General features: G+C 45.3%; 2 protein-coding genes across 2 annotated transcripts; one reads left to right on the top strand and one right to left on the bottom strand.

The window, feature by feature from the left end:
- Positions 1–203: 203 nt before the first annotated feature.
- On the top strand, positions 204–6,793 carry LOC123425124. The gene is made up of 4 exons (XM_045108796.1): positions 204–539; positions 621–1,158; positions 6,418–6,506; positions 6,713–6,793. Exons 1-4 carry the CDS (start codon positions 204–206, stop codon positions 6,791–6,793), a joined length of 1,044 nt encoding a protein of 347 aa, XP_044964731.1.
- Positions 6,794–6,999: 206 nt separating this feature from the next.
- On the bottom strand, positions 7,000–7,690 carry LOC123425125 (TPD1 protein homolog 1A-like). The gene is made up of 2 exons (XM_045108797.1): positions 7,591–7,690; positions 7,000–7,382 (listed from the first exon to the last, which is right to left on the bottom strand). The coding sequence occupies exons 1-2, from the start codon at positions 7,688–7,690 to the stop codon at positions 7,000–7,002; spliced, it is 483 nt and encodes a 160-aa protein (XP_044964732.1).
- Positions 7,691–27,566: the final 19,876 nt, after the last annotated feature.

The raw sequence follows: 27,566 nt of genomic DNA on the forward strand, positions 1-27,566 counted from the left end.
AAGACGATTAAGAAGTGAATATGTAATATGTCATATTTCTATGTATCAAACATGAGTGTTATTTTGTTATATGTGAGACTATGTTGGTTCTACCTTTGTTAACTTGTTGCACTTATTTGCACTTTAGTAAAATTGTTGGTTGTTTCATGCCTGTTTGCCTCACCACTTTTTTATTAAAATGACTCTCTCCGTTAGAAACAACGATGGCTAAGGGAAAGGTGAAGGTTGATGGTGATGAGAAACAGAGGACTATTTCTTGGGCTGATGATCAGACCAAGTTTATGTTAGATTGGTGCATTGAATACATGAAGGAACAACATGCAGGATTTAGGTTCAGGAAGCATCATCTTATGAAGTGTGCTGATGCTTTAAATAGAAAATTTGCTATGGGGGTGAAACTTTCTCAAGTTGATCGTCACTTCAGGCACTACAAAGAAAATTGGAAGTACATTGCCGCAGCAATCAGCAAGAGTGGCAATGTTTTTGATGCTATTAGATGTGTGGTAACCATTTCCGAGTCAGAAAAGTCTTGCCTCAATGTATGTATAATATAGTTTCTTTTTGAAACTTACTATGATTATTGCATTTAGGAACTTAATTTCTTTGTTCTTTTGATGCAGGATAGAGCAAGGCGCTTGCTTTCCAAGCCTATCAAGTTTTACTATGAGATGCAGGAGTTATTCACAGGCACTAGTGCTGATGGTTCTTTGGCCATGGACCAGCATACATGCACAATTGATTCTGATGACTTGGACAGTGATGAAGGGTTGTATGACCTTAACAGCTATCCACAATATGAGGGGCCACTTGAGGAGGATTCTGGTACTTTGCCAACAACATATGTTCCTAAAAGGCCTCCAATTCCTGTAGGTGGTGATAATTCCTCATCTAGCACTAGTCGTGTTGGTACGAAGCGCCCAAGAGGTAGCAGGTCACCTAAGAAGCCATCAAAAACCAAGAGTCGTTTCGTGGAGTCCGCTGAGGAAATCAACTCCACATTGAGGTCACTCCAGCAATCACTTATTGCCGCTGCTCCTCCCCAAATGCCCCAAGTTGTTGACCCTTATGCTAGTTTATGGCAGAGGTTGGAGGTACTCCCAATTACCACTGATCAGAGAATTGCTGTTGGTGTGCACTTATCTTCCAAGGACAATGAAGGTTTGCGTAGTTGGTTATGTAGTGCAAGCGACAAAACTTTTGAAACTTGGGTCTGGAAGTTCTTTAACAAAGATGACATTTAGAAGATAGCAACCTATGAAGTTTGCAAGTTTCTCACTTGTGATGTTTAGAAGATGGCAACTTGTGAACTTTAGAAGATGACAACTTTTGGTAATTAGGACATGATAACGTGTGATGTGTCTGCTCACTACTTTTGGGAGTTGAACTTGTGCTATGACCATTGCTTTTGGGAAGTGGATCTTTTGATGTGTAGTGTAACACTTTATTGTAACTTGGCTGAAACTTGTGATATGGCTAGAACTATTAATTGTGACATTGTTCTTGAAAACATCATTTCGCGACTTTATGAATGATGCTTGAAACTTGCATGCATCTATCTTATTTTGTATCTTTATACTGATTGGGGTTGCTTATTTTTACGCTGATGGGATTAATAGAAATTCTCGAATCTATTTTATTGTTATTATTGTTGTGACTAAATATTCTTACATTTATTAGAGCATGCTATATATATATGTGTTTTTTGCCATATGTGGGAGAAAACCAAACACAGACCACAGTTTTTTGCCAACATGTGTGGAAGCAATCCAAACGAACACCACACAAAATTTGCCACACCTAACCTAAGGCATGGCTACCAACCAAACAATTTGATTTTGCCACATATTGAGGCAAGCCACAGGTGTGGCTGGCACCTCACCTTAGGCGTGGCATTTTAAGTCTCCAACCAAACAGCCCCTAAGTTTTTCACACTTTGTCGCGCCCACACGCCACAAGTTCGACCGGGTTAAGCCCCTTGTTTGGTTTGTATCCATACTTTTGGCAAGATTCTTTTAATGCAAATTAGACCCCATATGTTATTGGCTTCGAAAAGTGTGACAAAGTTATCTAAGTGTGGCAAAGTATGGCGTCAATTTTGCACGCCTAACAATAAAAACATATATGGCCATTGGCCAAAAAATGTGATAAATGGTGGCATGATATGTATATGAACCAAACATGCCCTGTCATTGACGCCATAGCGCACTAAATTGCACTTCCCCTATCCCAAAACAAGTGACACAAATTTAATATTAAGTTGATAAATTTTTGTATTAAAACATCGTCACTTATTTTAAGATGGAGGAAGTACATGATATACTTAGTGCAAGGCCCCTTTAAACGTTCTAGAAGACAACTATACATCAAGATAGTGGAAGTGAACAGTAACTTTGTAAAATATTTTAAAAATATGAATTTGTTTACAGCAAACTTTGACAAATATTTTAATAGTTTGCAAAATTTCAGTACTAAATCACATTTTTTGAAGTCGTGACCAAAAAAAATTAGTGCTTCAAAATGCTTCTGAAAGTAGCATTTTTAGAGTTTCGATTTTGTTTTTTTTGCCACGACTTTCACAAATGTGATTTCATGATGAAATTATACGGACACTTAAAAAATTGTCAGAGTTGATTTGTTTTTTAACATTTTTACAATATTTTATGAATTTACTGTTCAACCAAACTCATTTGAGCTCGGATGCAAAAACATCATGTCTCAAGATAGTGCGCTATTTATAGTTAATATAAAATCAAGAGGTTTATTTTGAAACAAAGGGAGTACTATGCTTCTAACTAATTAAAATACACCTCTGCATAGGTAACATGAGAAAATAGGGTACCGATGCACAAGAAATCTTTGATGGCATCCATGGGAATTAGAAGGAAAAAAATAAAAAGGTTGACGTATTATCTCTGTTCTTTTTTACTCCGTGTATAAGATCTGTATCAAGTCAAACTTTAAGAAATTTGACCAAAATTTTTATTTAAAAATACCAACATCCACAATACCAAATATATAATATGAAACTACATTTCATAATGAATCTAAGGATACTAATTTGGTATTGTGAATTTTAATACTTTTTCTATAAGTTTAGTCAAATTAGATATACTTTAACTTCAGACAAAATTTATATGCAGACTAAAAATAAATGAAGGAAATAAATATTCTTTGTGGCAAAAAGTCTCCTCTTTTTTGGAATAGAACCTATCAGAAACTGCAAATTGTAGATAAGCCCCGTATAACTTGTAAAAAGGATCTCATAGAAGTGAGATTGCAACAAGGACCGGAATTGCACCTAGATGGAATCGATATTGTCGGCGTCAAGGACGATGCCAATTGGTCGATATGTCCATCTCCATGGTCCCATGCATGCCATGGACTTGATTTTAAAGTAGTACTGCATCTCCTTAAACCCTCTTCAGTCGCACCCTCAACAGACCCCTCAAGGTACGTTTTTTTCCACTGGCGTCGAAAACCCCCCTAGTCGCGTCCATAGGACGTCGATTTTCACCGGTTCTGTCCATTTTTTGGCACGGTGATCCTTGACCGAACCCAGTGTACTGAGCGGGTCGCCTGGAAGGAAAAACGGCACATGGACCATCATTGTCAGGCGAAAAACGTTTTTTCCACCTTCGGATTCGCCTCCCCCCGCGCGCACTACACCTTTCGTCGCCGTGTCGATCCCGCCGCCGCCGACCTGCCTACCGTCGCTAGAAAGTCCATCTTTCCGACGAGAAAGAGAGGGTTCACCGCGGCATCATTCCCCTGCTTCTAGGTGAGCTTTTCCGGTGCCAATGCGGTGCCAGCATCAGCAAACGACCACATAGTCTGCACCTCGCGCGCCGTCGTCGACCTGTTGGAAGACGCGCAACACCTTGCCGTTGAGCCCCTCCTCCCCATAGGCGGCCAGTTCTGTCCTGATCGACACGAGCCGCAATGGCGTGTCGTCCTGCGCCGTTTGGATTGTTGAAATTTGGAGGTGGGCTTTAGGCCCATTAGAGAATTTCAGAAAAATCTCCAAGGGCCCATGTAGGTGGTGGCATGACAAGGTGGTGGGAGTTTAGTCCCACCCCGCTAGTGGAGGAGAGTTTGGACCCCTTTATAAGGGTCTCTCTTCCACATGCTATTGGAGAGTGAGAAGAGAAGGTGCCCTCGCGCACTCCTCGCCACGCCACGCCTCGTCACGACGCGCCGCGGGTTGCGGGAATGAGCCGAGCCGAGCTCATACCTACGTGCTTATTTTTGCCGGTCAGGAACGGAGAATACGTAACGGACAAGGCACGATCCGAGACGTCGGATCGTGGCTGTTACCGACTCGGACGTGGGCATGGCCCATGTCTCTCCACCCAGCCGCCTTTATAAGCACGCGATCGCCTACCCTAGATGTCACGAGAATCAGATCACATCTGCCTCACGCGTTCGTTCCTTGACTGCCGCTGCCGCCGGCGACTCCGTCTCGTTTACCGCGTACACGGTCGACGGGAGAGCAGGCCTCCGAAACCTCGCCTCTCCGGTTCCTGTACGGGAGAGGGGCGATTAGGTTTTTGGGGAGCGATCACGCGACTGCTCGCCTCCGTCCGTCTGCTTCGTCTATGTCCGCGTCGCCCTCGTCATCGCCATGTCTTCACCAAGCGAAGCCGACCGTCTCCGCGAGGAAGCCGAGAAAAAGACGGCAGAGGATACTGCCGCCGCCGCCGCTGCTGCTACGGCCAACTGGCCGATTGGAGGGTATGACTCGTTTATCCTCATGTTCGTATTTATCCTAGCAGTACTACTTGTTTGCATAGATGTATCCACTATATGCGTAGTATGTGCTAGGTTAGCTCAAGATCAGTATGTCATTAGTCTAGTTAATGCCATGCTAGTTATTATTTCGTGGATTAATATACTCGGAAAATTGCCTATTTACTCAACAATTGGCTCCGTGTCGGGTAGCATATGGGCATGCCACTGTTGCTTGGAGGGTAGAAGAGAGATGTCGAGGAGGAGCCAGCTGCTTGCGGCCCCAAATTCCGCAGGTGTTGCTATTACTCTCGTGGCACAACCTTTGTTGCTTTGTTGGCTCACAAGGATGGTGCCAAATTCTGATGTGAGCACCAATGGATGGAGTGCCCCAGCAAGGAGCCATCATTGAGATGGGAAATACTCAGGTCATTCTGGTGTGATTTGTTGCGATGAACAACGTGTTTCCTCTGTCGTCCCCAACCTGATCAACTACTTGGGGGACTACCTCAGTGGCAGAATTGCGTCCCCCAGGAAGTTTACATCTGCGCCTGTTGTTCGGTTGTAGTTGAGCGTGGACAGTCATTGGGATCCATGTGAAGGCTGACAGCTATGGTGTACTGGAAGGGCCTGCTGTCGAATGCCTCAATGCAGAGCCATACGAGCGGTGAGGTTTGTGAATTACATGGCCCCTGATATGCGGCTTGTGGGGCTATGCATGCTACTTTCAAGAGATGTGGATACTTCCACTACAGATCATTTTTGCTCTCACCACCCGTTGGGATGGCCACCGTTTTTACATTGATTGATAGCCATTGCACAGTCAATGGCAAGGTGAACAAGCACACTCAAGACGAGTCAGTGTGATTCCAAGCTATCTTCGAAACTGCATATCAGTAGACTATGTTGTGATTCATTTTTTCTTAATCTTTATTTATTCTCCTTTTCTATAGCCGTGAAGATCAAATTTAGAAAAATGAACCAATTGTGATTTCAATTGGGTACAATGCTTGTGTCTACTATAATTCTATTGCTGAAAAAAAAATGTCCACGAATATACATGAAGTTTGTTATTCATTGTTTCAACTGTTTTGTAATAGATACTATTCTTGAAGGTACGTAACACCCAATAGATAACCCTGCAGCAGCCCTCTCTCTAACACATCAGCTATCATGCATCCATTGATTCACATAGTAGATGTGTTAGGGTCACTATATACGTGAATGGAGCTGGATCTTATGGAATTTAGGATGGTAAATAGTTAATTACCAGTTTACTTTATTCGATACATTGAACTTCTTTTTGGTTTATGTTTATGATGAAAAATGGTTTCTTCACAACTTAGTGTATGGTAAAGTAAATTATGTGCCATGCTTAACTGCTTAGTGCTTTATATCTATTACTCCCTCCGTTCCTAAATATAAGTCTTTTAAGAAATTTCGCTAGAAGTCTACATACGAAACAAAATAAATGAATCTATACTCTAAAGTATGTCTATATACATCCATATGTAGTCTATTAGTATTTAGGAACGGAGGGAGTAGATCTGAATGTGTTCCTTAACTGCACCTCTCTCCTCATGTTCTTCTAATTGCAAATTGTTAGTTTCGGTGTTATGTGCCCATTATTGTTAAAATCCGTAGTGTCTATATTGCCTGAACATGCAATGTTTATTGAAATTTGAAATGCAGAGATGGGCCGTGGCCTCACGGGTGTATACATGTTGCTCATGCAACCACCGTATACTGAACGTACATTCTTTGTCCAGTATATCACGAGGGTAAAGTCATATATCCTCACAATGTCATTGAACCTTGACGATGGCTGAAATAACATTCAGTCGGGTTTACTTCTTAGATTGCTTTTACTCAGAAGAGGAGAAGAGGTGGTAATGTCGGAGTTGAAGCTCTACTTTCCAACTCACTCGAATACTCCACTATATGTATGCTCTATTATACAACAATACTTGCTTGCTCATCCTTTCAGTATGAATTTGGGAATCATAGAGCTTCGACCAAGGTGGAGAAACAACTGATCGTGTCCGCGTATCACCAAGACATCCGTTAGCACATATAGTTGTGCATAATGTGTCACATTGTGCTTGCACGTAACGTCAATTATTTTTTTCCGTTGCAACGCACGGGCATTTTTGCTAGTAATAGCTATAGAATCAAATCATGCAAATACCTAATATTTTTGTCCGATGATATATATCGCCCATCCTTGCATGGTAGTACTAATAAGAAGGTAGCCGGCCCGTGCATACGGTACGACTAGTCGGAGGTGTCGGCGGCCGGGTGGACGCAGCTGGCCTTGGCGACGGAGAGCTTGTAGGCGAAGGAATTGGCGTACTCGAAGGAGATGGTGTCGTCGGCCAAGAGCGGCTTGCCGTCGTTGACGAGGCAGTCGTCGGGCGCCACCCGCCGGAACTTGGTCGGCTCGACGAGGGTGACGGAGCTGAACCAGCCGCAGCGCACGTGGATGCCAGAGATGGCGCAGTCGGCGCGGCGCCCGGCGCCGGAGCAGCGGTTGATTATGTCCACCGTGTAGGACGGGATCCCGCTGGGCAGCGTCGTCCCCGGGCCCTGCTCGATGGCGATGTCGGCCGCGCCGGCGCAGCCGAGGCTCACCCGGTGCGGCACGTCGGCGCCCACGGCTGCATGCACAAAAGAGACAAGATTGAGCGAGGCAGGCATAATTAAGTTTCTCCGGTTGTTTTGGGATGGAGAAAAAACTCGCAAGAACAAGACGCGGATTCTTTTCTTCACCTGCAGAAATCCGACGGGGCCGGAAAACACCGTACGTTAGCTTTAGAGTTGGCGTACAGACAGATTACAAGGAAGAATTGAGAGACGGGCTGCTACCTGCGTCGGCGACGGAGGCGGAGGCGGATGCGAGGGAGACGGAGCCGACTGCGGCGAGCAGTACGACAAGAGCCCACGCCGGCGAGAAAGACGCCGTCATCTCGATGACACACCCTGTTTACCATGAACAGAGAAGAAAAGCACGAGATCTCTGTTAGTAGAATGTAATCGCGTATATATTGGTGGAGAATGTGCTTAAACATGGAAACCAAGCAAGCTTTTTTAGGTAAAATGGTTTTGGTTTTGCATGGAAAGTTGTGATTTTTTTTTAAAAAATGAGATTTTTTTCTATATCCATGATTTCCCCAAAATCGATGAACTTTCTTCAAATTAATTTGCAAACCTTTTCAAACTCGTGAATCTTTTTCAACACTGTAATTTTTTCAGTTTCGTGACTTTATTTTTGAAAATCCATGAAAAAATAAAGCGGTTTCACTTTTTTTTTTTGAAAAAGTCAACAATCAACCGGTCAACCGAACATGCTATCTGCGATGCGTATTGTAAAGGGCAATGCTCTGCGCCGGCACGCCGGCCGAATCGTTCGGCCGGTCGCGCGCGGGCCGTCCGATCCGCCAGCTGTACGCAGGCCGCGCCGTTAGATCTCCGTGCAGCAATTTTTTTCGATGCAACAAATTTTGTCTACGATGCAGCAATTTCAACAACGGTTGCAACAAAAAAAGTTGTAGCTAACGTGATCGTAGCAAAAAAACGAAGTTAATAGTGCGTGGTAGCAAAAAGTCAAACGCCGGTTGTAGCAAATATCTACGTAAACGTGTATGCAACTTTTGTAGTGAACAATTGCAGCAAAAAATGACGCCGGTTGTAGCAAAAATTAACACGGTTGTAGGAAAAAAATTCCAACGAACTCGAGTTACAACCAAACGTGGATGCAACTTTTTTAATGAAAAATGTTACAAATTTAACCGCGTTTGTAGCAAATCTGCACTAAAAAAATGTTGCATGTGTGGACCAATGTATCAAATTTGTACATGGTTGCAGCAAATCTGCACTAAAACAATGTTGCATGGCTGCTGCCAGGCGCGCGAGCCGTGAGTGACCGGCCGAACTGTTCGGCCGACGCTCCGGCTGTAAGCATTTACCTATTGTAAAAGACAGTCGAAATATACATATAGCGCCCTTAAAATATTGAAACCAGATGTTGTAACTGTCTGAAAAAAATCTTGCACAAGTAATCATGCATTCAGGGCAGCCCACATCCATCAGCTGCCCAGGCAACAATGATAGGACATGAAAAAGAAGCAAGATATATGATAAGGAAAAGTAAATATAGGAAGAAGAGAAAAGAAAAACAAACCTAAAAAAGGACAAAGAGGCAACCAAAAGAGAAAAGCTCCAATGAAACTAAAAGATACTCCCACCATTTCTTTATGTAAGATGTATTATTTTTGTCACAATGACTAAGATATATAATTATACACATGTTAGGATAAAATTAACCTTGCCTCAATCATTAATTTGTGACAACTAAATCATTTAGGCTAGGAAAAAACAAGAGATACATGCAATCAGTAAGTACATACTTTCCTTTTTCTCTTTACAAGAACATATGCAATCAGGGGAGAGATATTTTCCTTTTCTGAAGGGCTAATTATGGAATTACAAGGAATTAATAGAAATACACCTTACATTATAGAATTTTATCAAAAAAACAAATACACCTTATACAAAGAAACAGAGGGAGTACATAACTAGGCTGCACACAATAAAGAATCCAAATGCACACATCCAAACCGGGACGAGACCACCCGTCTACACGACGAACCCCGAGGTTCTCCCTCCCAGCAATCCTCTTACCCTCCACCCAACTCATGGGTATCACCTTGTACTGTGGTTCCTCATAAACTCTAACATATGAAACCTCTAGCACCAATATAGTAGATGCAGTCACCAAGGCGAGAAACATCTCCACATAAGTATTTATTGATTAGAATTTCTTTTTGAGACAAACTCACAAAACTTTATTAATCTGTCACAATGTTTACATGGGTGAAGAGAAGATCGCCGGGTTAGCCTAACCACACATGGCGCCTAACCCCCGACGAAAGACTATGTTTTGCAAGATTGCCAGCCTCCCCATTCGAGCTTCTAAATTCATGTCTAAAAAAAGTTGGAAGTAAAATGTAAAGAACTAGCTCTAATTTCTGTGATGACAGCTCCATAACTAGTTGAACTTCCTGACTTGATATCCTCTACGACCGTCCCGCAGTCCGAGGCGGCCATGATATGGTGAGTATAAAGATCTTATGCCTGAGCTAGACCCTTTCTAATGGCTACTAGAGCCTCAAGTGTTGGAGGGTCATCCACATGTGGGAAAAACAGTGTAGATGCGCCCATGAAATTCCCTCCCTGGTCTCTACAAATTGCACCAACCGACCTGTAAGCTCCATGCGTTGATATTGTTGCATCCACATTGACTTCCACATAGTTTTCCTCCGAAGGGATCCACTGGTTCGCTCTTGGTGCTTGGACTGTCGTAGCAGATGTTGTATGTTTCTGAAGAAACTAAATGTCTGACAGAACAGACAAACAAAACCATGGATGGTTAAGGGCGCGTTTGGTTGCCTAGAATGAATAATAGCTGCATTTCATTCTCATCTCGAGCCAGCCAGTTTGAGCAAAAACAGGCAACAAACCAACATTTGCATGTTGTTTGGTTGCCTACATTGCATCAAAGGTCACTTTAGGGCCGGATGTTTGGTTGCCCGTATTTGTGCTTAAGGGGTGAGCAGATGCAAACCACAAGTGTTTGGCTGCATACATGTTTATGTTCTGCTCACCTCACTCAAATGTGGTGGCCTTACCACCACATTATGCACAATAGCAAGCAAACCACTAACAGTGGCTATACAAGTAAGTTAACAATATCAAACAATAGAAAACAAGGAGGTAAACAACAGATAAACCATGCTAACTAACTAGCATGTATAGTGCTAACAAAAGTTAGTTTTAAGACAACAAGGGCATCCGATGCCCCTTGCTTCAACACAGGGTGTTGAACTGTGACAGCCCGATGCCGACGTTCCAGAAGATTCCCCTCTCTTTTCGTTTTCGTCGTGTGTCTATTTTCTTTTGTCGCATCATCATCGCATCATGCGCATCATCTTAACGGTTCTCGTCGTTGTTCGATCCGAGCCTGACCACACTCGCACGAGCCCGCGGCATCGTCGTAACCCTGTTTTAAAAGTGTGCGTAAAACTTTGTCTGATCGGGTTGAGATTTCACGTGCGGTATTATTTTAATATAGCCAGGCCGCCTGTCAAATTTCGTCGCGATCGGAGTCCGTCTGGTACCCGAACGGTCGAACGTAGCGGCACCGTAGTCGGTCTACCGTCGGACGTCTGTCGATGTTTTTAAATCGTTGCCGCGCCGCCCGTTCTCCCTCTCGTCTCCGGTTATCCCCACTACACGGCCACTTATCCGATCCCGCGTTCGGAATCGTCCGAATCCGACCGCACGGTTGGATCCGGAACGAAATTCCGGTTAACCTAGCCCCCCATTTGTCTATATATAGACCCCCTTCAATTATTTAGACAACAAACCCTAGTTGCCTCGATTTCCGTGCCCCCCCAACCAGCCGCCACCACCTTGTCGTGCCTGTCTCCCACCTCCCGCAGCCCGCAGCAGCCCAGATCGGGGCCCGCCTAGGCCCTCCCGGACCCGGATGCCCCGTCGCCCGATCTGCCCAAGCTGCTCGAGGGGAGAAACCCCGAGCCAGTTCTCGCCCGCGTCTGCTCCCGCCGGCGCCCCAGCACCGGATCGAGTCGCAGCCCCGGCACTGGACCCCGGGCTGTAACCTCGCCAGCCTGCTCCCGCCGCCAACCTTCTGCCGCCTCCCCTGTCAGCCCGCAGGAATGCCGCGCCATGGGCCTCCTCCTCCCGTGCTCGCCACCCCCAACGGTCTCGGACGCTCGGATCCGGTGGTTCCCGACCGGATCCAGCCTCCCATGCGCCCCGCCGTCGGTTCCAATGGCCGCCGCCGCCATTCCCGCAACCTCCCTCCAAGCTCCCGTCGGGAGGAGGACGACGAACGGGAGAACGAGGCGCTCGCTCCCTGCTCCTGTCACCCCGTCCTAGGCCGGCCTCCCGACCACGGCCTGCCCCAGCGCCGCCCTGGCCCAGGCGCGCCGCAGCAGCCCACCAGCGCCCAGCTGGGCCCTGCGCCAGCAGGCCCAGGAGGCCACCGCAGCCGCCCCCACCAGCAGCTGGCCTCGACCCGCCTCGCCTCCACCGCGCCAGGCCCAGCTTCCCCTCCAGCCGGCCCAAGGCCGTGGTAAGCGTTGCTCTCCCCTATCTTCTGCCCGAGGCGTTGCATAGCTATTTAGCGCCTGCTCTGTTTGGCCCAGCAGTAGTTAGGTTTCGACCCATATAGATTTTAGGATTTTCCGGAGATTAAATCAGTTTCACGAATATTTAGTTTTTCTCAAACGTTCGTAGATTTTAATCCGTATGTCGGATTGGAGCGAGTTGTATATGGTTCTCGTGTAATTTCTCGCATAGAATACATTTTCGCAACTTGCATATTTGTTTGACACCGTTTAGCATGCCGAATGCATAGTTTTACGTGCTGTTCCAATAGGATACGTCCCGTATTTATTTTTCTTGCGGTCCGGATTGCTCGAGTGCCTTAGGTAAAATGCCCTTGTTTTAGGGACCATTTTTCCATGCTTTTTAGAGCTGTCATTTGTGTTTTTGCGTGTAGGGAATTGCCTCTAGTTTAGTTTCCCGTATATTGGTTATTTTCCCGCATTAATTTGTGGCTTTATTTTGTGTTGCAACCCCATATATTTTACATGTTTCCGGGGTAGAAAAATCCCATGGATTTTTCTGTGCAATTAGTTTTAGCTTTTGAGTAAGTTAGTTCGCGCGATATTTTGCCGTAATGCCCTTTTGTTTAATTCGTAGGATTTATTCTGTGCGTCGTTTGACGGAGTTGTCAACTAGAAGTTGTTCTTGGGTGTTTTGTCTAGCTCCTGGTATTTTTGGTTGCAATAGAAATGCATGTTTAGGTGTGTGTTGCTTGCTCTCAAATTGCTAGAAATAGTGCTGATTTGGAGGAGCTGAAATATTTTTAAGTCTGGAATCTGTTATATTTTGTTGCTGTCTTGTCTTGCTTGCATCTTGTGATCTGTAGCTCTTTTGAGGTTGGTCCAATGGAGTTAGTTGTAGCCCTTATATTTCTCTAGCATGCTGTAAATTTTCATGCCATTTGGAGTCCTGTAGCTATAGGTTTTGCTGCTGTCAATATTGCTTTAGATCGAAAACTGCACTTTCATGAGGTGTAATTTTCACTAAGTCTGAAATAGTGTGTGAGATGCCATTTTATGTCTTCTTTTCCTAGTGCTCCTTGCTGCCACGCTAGTTGTTGTTAGTTGTTTGTAGTAGTGCTTCTTGCCATCTTTCGTGTCATGTCTTGCTTGAGTTTATCGGAGTTGTGTAGCCGTAGTTGTGGGGCGTAGAAGATGCTATGTGGCTGATTTTGGTAGATTGTAGTCAATTCTTGTTTTGCTCGTAGTTTTTTGAACCGTAGCTCCGTTTTGATCGTGTCTTACATGAAACTTGCTTAGAATCTCGTGTAGTTTCATTTTCTTTTGCTGGTTGCATGTTTGAAGTGCTCGTAGCCGCCGTTGCATACATTTTGCATTCATGCCATCATATCTTGCGGTGCTTGTATCTTTTGAACTGTAGCTCCGTTGGAGATGTTCTTTATGTGTAGATTGCTTGAAATAACGCGTAAAATCATGTGAACCTATTTGTTTTTCTGTTTAACAACTAATTAAATGTGTTAGTTCAGATCTGGACAGAATTGTAAATTCACATGTGAGGTCGTCTCGGAGATGCTATATTTCATTTCCGACCTCATTTAAAATGCCTAGATAGGTAGATTAATTGCGCTTCACCTCTTTCCATGTTTAACCACATTTAATATTGCCATGTATCTAATCGGGATAGAACTAAATAATTAAACGTGAAGTTTCGTCAATATGCAACTTGTTGCATATTGAACTTCACTTAATGTGTATTGTCTGTTTGCGTGAATTGTCATGCCGTGACTTGCATGCATTCAGCTGCTCATGCATCATTTGTGTTGTGCATCGTGTGGTGAATATCGTGCGTTGATGCTTGTTTCCGGTTTCCTCCGTCTCGATAGAGTTCCGCAAGCGTGCCGGATGTGAGGACCGTTCGACTACATCGGTTCGTCTGCTTCACGGAGGCGTTCTTCTTCCAAGCGGGATCTCAGGCAAGATGATCATTTCCCCAGATACCATTAATATCATTGCCATGCTAGTTTTACCGTTTCTATCGATTATGTCTCGTTGCCTACCACATGTTAAATATCAGCCCCTCAACAATGCCATGTTAACCTTCAACCTGTTCGGCCTAGCAAACCACTGATTGGCTATGTTACCGCTTGCTTAACCCTGTGTTAGCGTTGCTAGTTGCAGGTGTAGATGCTTCCATGCGAAAGCATGGGTTCCTTGTTATATCACCATATTATATGTTATTTAATTTAATGCACCTATATACTTGGTAAAAGGTGGAAGGCTCGGCCTTTCTAGCCTAGTGTTTTGTTCCACCTTTGCCCCCTTAGTTTCGGCTACCGGTGTTATGTTCCATAAATGAGCGTTCCTAACACGATCGTGGTTGTTATGGGGACCCCCTTGATAATTCGTTTTAGATTAAAGCTGGTCTGGCAAGGCCCAACTTTGGTACTACATTTGCCTAATAACCTAATAATAATGCATAGGGACCCGCCGGCACCCGCGGACTATTTTAATCAACCCCCGGGCCAGTGCTCCTCATGAGTGTTGGTCCCACCTGAGCGATGTCCGGCGCCCCTCTGGTCACCCGGAGGTTTAGCGATCCCGACGTCTAGCTCATCCGCCGTGTCGTGAGAACGAGGTACGCGACTCCTATCGGGATCGTCGACACGTCGGGCGGCCTTGCTGGATTAGTTTTACCTTTGACGAAATATCTTGTGCATCGGGATTCCGGTGATGCTTTGGTTAATCTCAGAGTTGAGGTTTTTCACTAGGGAATCCGACGAGATCGCGAGCTTCGTGATTGAGGATTTCTATGCGGCTTGTGGTAATTTGTGATGGACTAGTTGGAGCACCCCTGTGGGGTTAAATCTTTCGGAAAGTCGTCCCCGCGGTTATGTGGCAACGTGGAAGCTTTGTTTAACACTGGTTCTAGATAACTTGAAGTTAACTTAATTAAAATATGCCAACTGTGTGCGTAACCGTGACTGTCTCTTTCGTGAGTTCCTTCTCCGAACGAGGACACGGTGGGGTTATGTCTGACGTAGGTAGGTGTTTAGGATCATTCATTTGATCATCTGTAGTTCACGTCCGCTATGCGTAGATCTTCCCCCTCTTATTTCTTGTACTCGTAAGTTTAGCCACCAAATATATGCTTAGTCGCTGCTGCAACCTCACCACTTAACCATACCTCACCCATTAAGCCTTGCTAGTCTTGATACCTTTGGAAATGAGATTGTTGAGTCCCCTGTGGCTCACAGATTACTACAACATCAGTTGCAGGTACAGGTAAAGGTTACTTGACGCGAGCGCGTTGATTGTTCATTTGGAGTTGCTTCTTCTTCTTCTTCATCGATCTAGGATGGGTTCCAGGCCGGCAGCCTGGGATAGCAAGGATGGACGTCGTTCTTATTTTTCTCGTTTGTTTTCGTTCGTAGTCGGACCCTGTTCGTACTCTTGTTGATTATGTAATGTACTAATGTGACTTTGATGTAGCTTGTGGCGAGTGTAAGCCAACTCTGTATATATATCTTTTCTTTTCAGTACATGTACTTGTAACGATATCCATTCTTGCGACACGACGAGATGCGCTTCTATCCCTGATGAGGTCTTCGTGCCAAATTGAGGATAGGGTCGCATCTTGGGCGTGACAAGTTGGTATCAGAGCAGTACTGACCTAGGAGCCCCCTTGATTGATCGAACTTGGCCGAGTCGAGTCTAGTGAAAAAACTACTTTGAGTCTAGTTATATATCAGAGAGTAGGATTCTTTTTTCTCCTCTTCTATGCTCTGGTGAGGAATCTTAACGTAATATTTAATTCTACTCCTCTTCTCACTCAAATTTTTTTTAGGATCACGCGGATATTTTGGAATCTATATGATGCCGATGTGACGGAGTTATGTCTTGGTGCCTCCTATCTGCTTTAAGTTTCAGGGGAGTTGAGCTCCAGGGGATTCTCGAGCACATCGTTATCATTCAGATTTCTTAGTATCTCAGAACGAAGGATGTTCGTAATTGCTTCAATACTAGTAGTGGCGAGATAACCCCGATGTCCCCAGTACTGGTGCAGATTGTTCGGGAGTACTGCCATACTTTGTATCGTTGTGATCACGAGGGTCTGTTGTAGATGAAGGTCCGAGATTCTGGTTGTGTGTTGACGGATGTGATACAGGTGACGGGTTAGTATAGGAGTTGTGTGATATTACTCCTTGTATCCGTGTACCAGATTGCATGAGCAGATATTTTGGGAATTCATAGGTGGGAATTTAAGTAGTTACTTATAGGACATTCTTCCAACAAAAGCATGATGTTAGGTTGGGGTTCGACATCTAGTGGATTCCTGTCCACGAAAATATCGGACGAAATCTTCCTCATGAGTTTGTTCTGGCTTGTTTCATAAGCCTCACCCTTTGTTTTCTTGAACTATGGTAATTCAAGTTGCTTCGATGTCAAGTGGTGATTTCAAATCTTTCCTAAGAGGTGTTCTCATATTTTTATGTGAATGCTAATCCTTTTGCTCAATCAATCGTCTTATCAATTCTTGTCAACCGGAGTTGTTATATCAATTCTTTTCAACCGGTGTGTTTCTCTTCAAGTGGATTCAATCCTCTCCAATTTTTGCAAGATCATTCTCTCATTTCATTCCGGAGTTCATCTCATTTAGCCCAAGTTGTCTTTGTTTTTCCCCGCCCTCCCGCCCTTTTTCTTCGGTGATTGGATTTCATCCAAGCGCATTCTTTTCATTGTGCTTCCACTATCTCTTCTTCCTTTCGTAGCCGGTGATTTATTGTGAAGATTCTCAGGAGATTCGTGTCATATTTGTTCATTCTTGTCATCTTTTCCGGTGAATTTAATTCAGTTGTCCGTGTTCATCATATCCTATTTATCCGTGTAATTCTTTTCTATGTTGGAGGTTCTTATCATCCTATCTTGTTATTTATTCCTCTCTTTTCTATCCAGAGCGCTGAAGTTATCTCAGTAGTCCTGCTTTTCAATCCTTTAATTATTTCGAGGTTCTCAACCTCATCTAGTTCTCTTCATACTGGTGCAATATCTCTCTTCTAAGCAATCTTTTCTAACGGTGGTTTCTTCGAGTGGGTCCATAACCCACAGGTTTTCCCAGGATCTTTTCTGATTTTTTTTAATTTTTCCCGGAGATCTTTAATTCATTTCAATTATGACGTAAGTATGAATTTCATCAGTCATATCCCTTTTTCAAGATCTATTTCAATTAATTCATTCTTTGGCTCAACCTTTCACTCTTCATTATTCCGGAGTGTCTCGGTATTCTTGGTGTTGTTTCTCGTCATCATTCTCAGCTTGCAAATTCGAAGGAGTGTTTCTCTCGAATCTTGGTCCATTCTCTTGCAGATTCATCATTTCAGCTTCGTGGCATTATCTTATTTGCTCCAATCATGAGTAATCCCTTTCATGCTATCCGGTGCTTCTCTGAGTTGTTTTTATTTCTCGTCCTCCGAAGGCCATCATTTTAGAAGATTCTTCGTTCTCAGCTTTCAGCTTTCATCCTCAATTCTTCTCAATGGTTGTCTCTTCGTTCGTCTCTCGATTATTCCGGTGCCTTATTCAAGTTTTCTGTTAGGTGGCTCATGATCTTTTCATTCTCTTGTATATCCATTAATTCGTGGTGTTCCCATTCAACTGTGAATTCTTACCGGTGCTTCCTTCAATTTTTGCCTCAAGTGGTGTTTTTCCTCTCTGTCTCTTCAAGATTCATTTCTAGTAGAATAAGTGATATGCTAAATCCGTTGCTTGTCATCAGTTAAACTTGATGAAGGATAGGCATAACTTAATTCTTATTCTTATTCTTCCTTCTTCCAAGAGATTTCAATTCTTCTTCCGGAGTGGCTCTTGAGATCAATTCCTTTTTCTCAAGTGTTCTTATCTTTTCTTTTTCGGAGTTCCAAGGGTTATCAAGTATCTCTTTGTGAGGCTTCACCTAAATCTTGGCAAGGCCATAATCTTATTCTTTTCTACCTTGTTATCTTTGCATCATTCATTTATATACAGAGGTCCTTCTTGGTGGTTCATCAAGGTTTCAATCCATTCTCAAGTGTTCTTCAAGATTCTTGTTGGAGAACCTCAAGTATCCTTTCTCTTGCATTTATATGTGCAATTGTTCTTCCTTTATCCTTTGAGGTGGTATTATAGCATTCTTGTTAGTGTAGGAGCCTCGAAGAGTTTTCCTTTCAAGAATGAAATAATTAAACCCACCAATTCTATGGTCATGAGATATTTCAACCCATGATTTCTTCATTGAGCTATCTTGGTTTGGACTTCACCTAAAGCTTTTCCTATGGATTGTGCTATTATGGTGCTTGTATTTAATCCAAGTTCTCAATGTTTCCTCTTGGTGTAAGTAATTGTTCATATCTTGTTTCTCGTAATCTATCCTTGGTTCTTTTAGTGGTTGTTTGTCACCTCATATTTGTTGAGACGATTCTCATAAGCCCACTGCTATCTTGTTCTTTTCGTTGTGGGTTTTCCAACTACTCCATCTATTCTTCTATCCGGAGGCTCTTCAATTCTATCGTGATGATAGTTGTCATTCCTTTCTTCATTCTCTTCTTCCGCTTGAGCTAGTTCCTATTCTATTGTTCCGGAGGCATTGTGATGTTGCTCATTTGGGTCAATCTTGTTGTTCTATCAAGATCATGGTGTTCCCTTGCTCTATTTAGTTGTTGTTATGAATATTGTCTATTTCTTCCATCTTGTCGAATTTTTTGTCTCATTTTCCTACCGAAGTGCTGCCGAAATTTTCCGTGAATTCTGGCTTCTTTCTCATGTCATTCCTCATCTCCTTGCAACCTTCAAGGATCGTTGGTTTCACTCGTTTGTCAAGAAGTGACTAAATTTTACCTTGTTCTTTCTCATCCTCTCCCCCTTTCATTCTTGGATCTCGGGGCGAGATCCTCTCGTAGTGTAGGAGAGTTGTGACAGCCCGATGCCGACGTTCCAGAAGATTCCCCTCTCTTTCCGTTTTCGTCGTGTGTCTATTTTCTTTTGTCGCATCATCATCGCATCATGCGCATCATCAGCATTGCATCGGCGTCTCCGTTGCCGCCAGTTTTCAAAACTTGCATCCGTTAGTAGTTGCCGGTTCTCGTCGTTGTTCGATCCGAGCCTGACCACACTCGCACGCGCCCGCGGCATCGTCGTAACCCTGTTTTAAAAGTGTGCGTAAAACTTTCTCTGATCGGGTTGAGATTTGACGTGCGCTATTATTTTAATATAGCCAGGCCGCCTGTCAAATTTCGTCGCGATCGGAGTCCGTCTGGTACCCGAACGGTCGAACGTAGCGGCACCGTAGTCGGTCTACCGTCGGACGTCTGTCGATGTTTTTAAATCGTTGCCGCGCCGCCCGTTCTCCCTCTCGTCTCCGGTTATCCCCACTACACGGCCACTTATCCGATCCCGCGTTCGGAATCGTCCGAATCCGACCGCACGGTTGGATCCGGAACGAAATTCCGGTTAACCTAGCCCCCCATTTGTCTATATATAGACCCCCTTCTATTATTTAGACAACAAACCCTAGCTGCCTCAATTTCCGTGCCCCCCCAACGAGGCGCCACCACCTTGTCGTGCCTCTCTCCCACCTCCCGCAGCCCGCAGCAGCCCAGATCGGGGCCCGCCTATGCCCTCCCGGGCCCGGATTCCCCGTCGCCCGATCTGCCCAAGCTGCTCGAGGGGAGAAACCCCGAGCCAGTTCTCGCCCGCGTCTGCTCCCGCCGGCGCCCCAGCACCGGATCGAGCTGCAGCCCCGGCACCGGACCCCGCGCTGTAACCTCGCCAGCCTGCTCCCGCCGCCAACCTTCTGCCGCCTCCCCTGTCAGCCCGCAGGAATGCCGCGCCATGGGCCTCCTCCTCCCGTGCTCGCCACCCCCAACGGTCTCGGACGCTTGGATCCGGTGGTTCCCGACTGGATCCAGCCTCCCATGCGCCCCGCCGTCGGTTCCAATGGCCGCCGCCGCCATTCCCGCGACCTCCCTCCTAGCTCCCCTCGGGAGGAGGACGACGAACGGGAGAACGAGGCGCTCGCTCCCTGCTCCTGTCGCCCGTCCTGGGCCGGCCTCCCAACCACGGCCTGCCCCAGCGCCGCCCTGGCCCAGGCGCGCCGCAGCAGCCCACCAGCGCCCACCTGGGCCCTGCGCCAGCAGGCCCAGGAGGCCACCGCAGCCGCCCCCACCAACAGCTGGCCTCGACCCGCCTCGCCTCCACCGCGCCAGGCCCAGCTTCCCCTCCAGCCGGCCCAAGGCCGTGGTAAGCGCTGCTCTCCCCTATCTTCTGCCCGAGGCGTTGCATAGCTATTTAGCTTCTGCTCTGTTTGGCCCAGCAGTAGTTAGGTTTCGACCCATATAGATTTTAGGATTTTCCGGAGATTAAATCAGTTTCAGGAATATTTAGTTTTTTTCAAACGTTCGTAGATTTTAATCCGTATGTCGGATTGGAGCGAGTTGTATATGGTTCTCGTGTAATTTCTCACGTAGAATACATTTTCGCAACTTGAATATTTGTTTGACACGGTTTAGCGTGCCGAATGCATAGTTTTACGTGCTGTTCCAATAGGATACGTCCCGTATTTATTTTTCTTGCGGTCCGGATTGCTCGAGTGCCTTAGGTAAAATGCCCATGTTTTAGGGACCATTTTTCCATGCTTTTTAGAGCGGTCATTTGTATTTTTGCGTTTAGGGAATTGCCTCTAGTTTGTTTTCCCGTATATAGGTTATTTTCCCGCATTAATGTGTGGCTTTATTTTGTGTTGAAACCCCACATATTTTACATGTTTCCGGGGTAGAAAAATCCCATGGATTTTTCTGTGCAATTAGTTTTAGCTTTTGAGTAAGTTAGTTCGTGCGATATTTTGTCGTGATGCCCTTTTGTTTAATTCGTAGGATTTATTCCGTGCATCGTTTGACGGAGTTGTCAACTAGGAAGTTGTTCTTGGATGTTTTGTCTAGCTCCTGGTATTTTTGGTTGCAATAGAAATGCATGTTTAGGTGTGTTTTTCTTGCTCTAAAGTTGATAGAAATAATGCTGATTTGGAGGAGTATATTTTGTTGCTGTCTTGTCTTGCTTGCATCTTGTGATCTGTACCTATTTTGAGGTTGGTCCAATGGAGTTAGTTGTACCCCTTGTGTTTCTCTAGCATGCTGTAAATTTTCATGCCATTTCGAGTCCTGTAGCTATAGGTTTTGCTGCTGTCAATATTGCTTCAGATCGAAAACTGCACTTTCATGAGGTGTAATTTTCACTAAGTCTGAAATAGTGTGTGCGATGTCATTTTGTGTCTTCTTTTCCTAGTGCTCCTTGCTGCCACGCTAGTTGTTGTTAGTTGTTTGTAGTAGTGCTTCTTGCCCTCTTTCGTGTCATGCCTTGCTTGAGTTTATCGGAGTTGTGTAGCCGTAGTTGTGGGGCGTAGAAGATGCTATTTGGCTGATTTTGGCAGATTGTAGTCAGTTCTTGTTTTGCTCGTAGTTTTTAAACCGTAGCTCCGTTTTGATCGTGTCCTACATGCAACTTGCTTAGAATCTCGTGTAGTTTCATTTTCTTTTGCTGGTTGCTTGTTTGAAGTGCTCGTAGCCGCCGTTGCACACATTTTGCATTCATGCCATCATATCTTGCGGTGCTTGTATCTTTTGAACCGTAGCTCCGTTGGAGATGTTCTTTATGTGTTGATTGCTTGAAATAACGCGTAGAATCACGTGAACCTATTTGTTTTTCTGTTTAACAACTAATTAAATGTGTTAGTTCAGATCTGGACAGAATTGTAAATTCACATGTGAGGTCGTCTCGGAGATGCTATATGTCATTTCCGACCTCATTTAAAATGCCTAGATAGTTGATTAATTGCGCATCACCTCTTGCCATGTTTAAGCACATTTAATATTGCCGTGTATCTAATCGGGATAGAACTAAATAATTAAACGTGAAGTTTCGTCAATATGCAACTTGTTGCATATTGAACTTCACTTAATGTGTAGTGTCTGTTTGCGTGAATTGTCATGCCGTGACTTGCATGCATTCAGCTGCTCATGCATCATTTGTGTTGTGCATCGTGTGGTGAATATCGTGTGTTGATGCTTGTTTCCGGTTTCCTCCGTCTCGATAGAGTTCCGCAAGCGTGCCGGATGTGAGGACCGTTCGACTACATCGGTTCGTCTGCTTCACGGAGGCGTTCTTCTTTCAAGCGGGATCTCAGGCAAGATGATCATTTCCCCAGATACCATTAATATCATTGCCATGCTAGTTTTACCGTTTCTATCGATTATGTCTTGTTGCCTACCACATGTTAAATATCAGCCCCTCAACAATGCCATGTTAACCTTCAACCTGTTCGACCTAGCAAACCACTGATTGGCTATGTTACCGCTTGCTTAACCCTGTGTTAGCGTTGCTAGTTGCAGGTGTAGATCCTTCCATGCGAAAGCATGGGTTCCTTGTTATATCACCATATTATATGTTATTTAATTTAATGCACCTATATACTTGGTAAAAGGTGGAAGGCTCGGCCTTTCTAGCCTAGTGTTTTGTTCCACCTTTGCCCCCTTAGTTTCGGCTACCCTTGTTATGTTCCATAAATGAGCGCTCCTAACACGATCGTGGTTGTTATGGGGACCCCCTTGATAATTCGTTTTAGATTAAAGCTGGTCTGGCAAGGCCCAACTTTGGTACTACATTTGCCTAATAACCTAATAATAATGCATAGGGACCCGCCGGCACCCGCGGACTATTTTAATCAACCCCCGGGCCAGTGCTCCTCATGAGTGTTCGTCCCACCTGAGCGATGTCCGGCGCCCCTCTGGTCACCCGGAGGTTTAGCGATCCCGATGTCTAGCTCATCCGCCGTGTCGTGAGAACGAGGTACGCGACTCCTATCGCATCTTGGGCGTGACATGAACCTTGGCAAAATACTAACATGTTCTCAGCAATGTCTCAGATCACCACCGCAAACTAACTACAAGTTCATCCTAACAACATGTTCCGAGGGTGAAAGCAACGTCACGATGCAGCGCCTGCTGCAATGCACCCTGCACTCGATGGAGTTGTCGTGGTTGTAGATTTGTGCCTTGGGCCCTAGGCCAGAGATGCGCAACACGACGAGGTCGCCGGGGACGATCCTGTGGCGGCGGCAAAAGTAGTCCCAGCCCCTGCCAAGGACCATCCGACCCTCAAAGTTCTAGACCTGAACCCAGATCTCACACCACTTGTTGGTCGAGAGCCTCACCACGCGCGAGAGCATCACCGTCAACCACTCCTTCATCACCTCCATGAACTTGGGAGGGATGATGACCATGGTGAGGCCTCCTCGTCCCTGATTTGCACGTAGAAGCAAAGAGGCTCTCGGCCCCCTCCTCGTGGCTGGTCCGAGGAGCTCGTCCCCTTGAACGCCACTGCCTCATGAAGGCGACCCTACCAGGCAGATTCACCACCTTGAGACAGGGGTTCATGGAGATGAAGTCCACTGCGGCCTCGGCGCCGGCGACAACAGGGACTCCTCCCCCGGCCCTGTCGTACTCCGTCTTCATCACCTTGTGAGGAAAGAAGGCATCCATTAGTAACATGTGCATTGATCCTACCTAAAGTAGCAAACACCTTGGTCCTACCTAACATGAATACCATGCATGTAGGGAACACATCAAGAACCCTAAGCATCAAACACAACAAGAATATAAACATCAAACACAACAAGAACCCTAAGCACCATCAACTTTGTCATGAACACAGTGTAAATCATGAGCACTAAATAAGGAAGTGTTGGAAATATGCCCTAGAGGTAATAATAAAGTTGTTATTATCATATTTCCTTGTACATGATAATAATTTATTATCCATGCTAGAATTGTATTGACCGGAAACTTAAATACATATGTGGATATATAAGGAACACCGTATACCTAGTGATGCTCTACTAGACTAGCTCGTTGATAAAAAATGGTTAAGGTTTCCTAAAAATGGGCATGAATTGTCATTTCATAATGGGGTCACATCATTAGGAGAATGATGTGATGGACAAGACCCAACACTAAGCATAGCATATGATCGTATCACTTAGTTTGTTGCTACTACTTTCTTCATGTCAAGTATATGTTCCTGAGACCATGAGATCATGCAACTCCCTGACACCCGAGGATTGCCTCGTGTGTATCAAACGTGACTCCATAATTGGGTGGTCATAAAGGTACTCATGTATCTCTCAGGGTGTTTGTTGGGTTGGCATGGATCGACACTGGGATTTGTCACTACGAATGACGGAGGGGTATCTCTGGGCCCTCTCAGTAATACAACATCACAACAAGCTTGCAAGAAATGTGACTAAGGAGTTAGTAACAGGTTCTTGTATTACGGAATGAGTAAAGAGACTTGCCGGTAACGAGATTGAACTAGGTATGAAGATACCGACGATCAAATCTCGGGCAAGTAACATACCGATGGACAAAGGGAAATGCATACGGGATTGACTGCATCCTTGACATCGTGGTTCGGCTGATAAAGATCTTCGTGGAATATGTAGGAACCAATATGGCATCCAGGTCCCGCTATTGGTTATTGACCGGAAAGTCGTTTCGATCATGTCTACATGATTCTCGAACCCGTAGGGTCCGCACGCTTGACATTCGATGACGATATAGTAGTATCGGGATAAGTATGTTGGTGACCAAATGTTGTTCGGAGTCCCGGTTGAGATCCCGGACGTCAAAGGAGTTCCGGAATGGTCCGGAGGTAAATATTTATATATGAAAAGGTGATATTCGGGTTTCGGAAAGGTTTTGGTTATTTTAGGTAGTGTACTGGGAGTGTCGAAAGGGTTCTGGGGGTCCATCACGGAGGGGGGAGTCCACCCACCCTGGGGAGGCACATGGGCTTAAGACGAAGGCGCACCAGCCCCTGGTGGGTTGGGCGCCCCTCCCCTAAGGGCCCATGCGCCCTAGTGGTAGGTGGGGTGCCTTGGGGAGGAGGGACTCCTCCGCTAGGCGCTCACCTTCCTTGTGGGAGGAGGACTCCTCCCCTTGGCCGGCCCTCCCTTCCTTAGAGCAGGGGATAGGTCCGGCGCCTTACCTACCCCTTCCTCCTATAAATAGAGAGGGAGAGGGAGAGCAGACACATCTCAAGACTTAGGCACAGCCCTTCCGCTCTCCCAAGTTTGTTTTCTCCTCTGATCGCATCTATGGTAGCACTTGGCAAAGCCCTGCCGGGATTGCTCCATCACCACCGCAACCATGTCGTCGTGCTGCTGGAGATCCCATCTACTACTCCTCCCTCGCTCGCTGGATCGATGAGGTGGAGACATCATCGAGTTGCGTGTATGTTGAACGCAGAGGTGTCGTCCATTCAGCGCTTGATCGGGACGGATCGTGATTGGATCGTGAAGACGTATGACTACATCAACCGTGTTTTTAACGCTTCCATTTAGCGATCTACAAGGGTATGTAGACACACTCTCCCTCTCGTAGCTATGCATCTCCATGGATAGATCTTGTGTGTGGGTAGGAATTTTTTTGTTTCCCATGAAATGTTCCCCATCAATAAGCACTAAGGAGTACCCTAAGCATGAAACACGGAAGAACATGAACATCAAAGACAATAAGAACCCTAAGCATCATCAAGCTTGTCATGAACACAGTGTACATCATGAGCACTAAAGCAGTAAGCATTAAGCAGTACCCTAAGCATCAAAAAGAGAAGACCATGAATATCAAACACAACAGCAACCCTTAGCATCATCAACCTTGTCGTGAACATAGTGTGCATCATGAGCACTAAAGTAGTAAGAACTAAGAAGTATGCAATACGCATGAACATGATACACACAGCAAGAACACTACTATCCTACCTATGAACTATACCAAGCAAAAGGGATCAAATCCTAATCGAGTCAAATCGAATCCAATACATTGCATGCTAGTGATGAAAACCGTAATCTACACATCTATGAGCATAGATGGGGTTTCATTCTTACCAGAGCGGCTGTAGCGTACGCGGCCATGGAGAAAACCCCGTCAGGGAGATGATGGCCCGTGAAGAAGAGGAGGAGCCGCCAATGCCGATGGTCGTTGCCCTTGGGCCAGTGCTCGTGGCCACGCACGCGGTCAAGGAGGATGGCGCCGACATCCATGGAACAAACCCTCGGATGGGGGAAGGGGGAACCTCACCAACGGGGGTTCCGACCAACAGCAAGACCGCCGCCACCGAACCGAGGACCACGAGGTCCGGAATTGGTGACGGAGCCGGAGCGGCTGGCACCGCATTGGCCGGATGTAACGCCCAGGATGATATCCTATCCTTATTTTGGCACGAGGACCTCGATAGAGATAGAAGCACATCTCTTCGTTTCGCAAGAATGGATATCGTTACAAGTACATGTACAGAAAAGATGAGTATATGGAATTGTCTTACACTCGCCACAAGCTACAACATGAACAACACAATACAACAATATATCCAATCACCATGTAGAAGAGCAGGGTCCGACTACGGACGAAATCAAACAATAAAAACAACGACGTTCCTCCTTGCTATCCCAGGCTGTCGGTCTGGAACCCATCCTAAATCGAAGAAGAAGAAGAAGAAACTCCAAATAGAACAATCATCACGCTCACGTCAGAGTAACGCTTTACATGTACCTGCAACTGTTGTTGTAGTAAACTATGAACCATAAGGACTCGGCAATCTCATTTCGAAAGGTATCAAGACTAGCAAAGCTTAATGGATGAGGTATGTTTAAGTGGTGAAGATGCAACAAACAACTAAGCATTTATTTGAGTGGCTAACTTACGAGTACAAGAATAAAGAGGGGGTGATCTATGCATAGATGGACGTGAACTAATGATGATCAAATCATTGATCTTGAACACTTACTTACGTCAGACATAACCCCACCATGTCCTCTTCCGGATGCAGAACTCACGAGAAGAGACAATTACGGGTACGCACATAGTTGGCATATTTTAATTAAATTTACTTCAAGTTATCTAGAACCGGATGTTAAACAAAGTTTCTAAGTTGCCACATAACCGCGGGCATGACTCTCAGAAAGATTTGACCCTGTAGGGGTGCTCCAACTAGTCCATCACAAACTACCATAACCTACGTTGGAAACCTCGACCGCGGGAAACCCGTGATATCCTCGGATTCCTAGTGGAAAACGTCAACCTCGAGATAGCCCAAAGTATCCTCGGAAACCCTCGCACACGATGTTTGAGAAGGGTAAAATAAATCCAGCAAGGCCGCCCACGTGTCTACCATCCTGATAGGAGCCGCATATCTCTTTCTCAGGACACGTCGGATAAGCTACGCATACGGGTGCGTGATAGAAATCACCCAAGTTGCCCTGGGTTGGCCCCACACAGTACTTTGTTTAGGACCAGCACCATGAACACTGGCCCGCCCTGTATTATGTTGAATTACTCCTCGAGTAGCGTTGACTCCCTATGTGTCAAATTAATTATCAGTATTATTATGTTGGGAAAATATAGTACCAATATTGGGCCTTGTAAGACGAGTTTTATCCCAAAAAAAAGTCAAGGGGGACCCCATAACAACCCCAGGCATGTTAGGAGCGCTCAATATTGAACTTAACACCAGTAGCCGGAACTAAGGCGACAAAAGTGGGAAAAAGCACCCAGCCAAAAGGCCAAGCCTTCCGTCCTAGACTACCTAAACTCCACGACAACGAGCTCG

This window comes from Hordeum vulgare, chromosome 2H, assembly GCF_904849725.1.
Source record: "Hordeum vulgare subsp. vulgare chromosome 2H, MorexV3_pseudomolecules_assembly, whole genome shotgun sequence".
Classification (NCBI taxonomy): domain Eukaryota; kingdom Viridiplantae; phylum Streptophyta; class Magnoliopsida; order Poales; family Poaceae; genus Hordeum; species Hordeum vulgare.

What these genes read in the sequence shown, in the direction of transcription:
- LOC123425124 (XM_045108796.1), top strand. Translation starts at nt 204, where the DNA reads ATGGCTAAGGGAAAGGTGAAGGTTGATGGTGATGAGAAACAGAGGACT. An exon ending in ATCTTCCAAGGACAATGAAG is followed by an intron (nt 1,159 to 6,417) that starts GTTTGCGTAGTT and finishes TTTGAAATGCAG; the next exon opens with AGATGGGCCGTGGCCTCACG. An exon ending in TTGTCCAGTATATCACGAGG is followed by an intron (nt 6,507 to 6,712) that starts GTAAAGTCATAT and finishes TCATCCTTTCAG; the next exon opens with TATGAATTTGGGAATCATAG.
- LOC123425125 (XM_045108797.1), bottom strand. Translation starts at nt 7,690, where the DNA reads ATGACGGCGTCTTTCTCGCCGGCGTGGGCTCTTGTCGTACTGCTCGCC. An exon ending in CGCCTCCGTCGCCGACGCAG is followed by an intron (nt 7,383 to 7,590) that starts GTAGCAGCCCGT and finishes TTGTGCATGCAG; the next exon opens with CCGTGGGCGCCGACGTGCCG.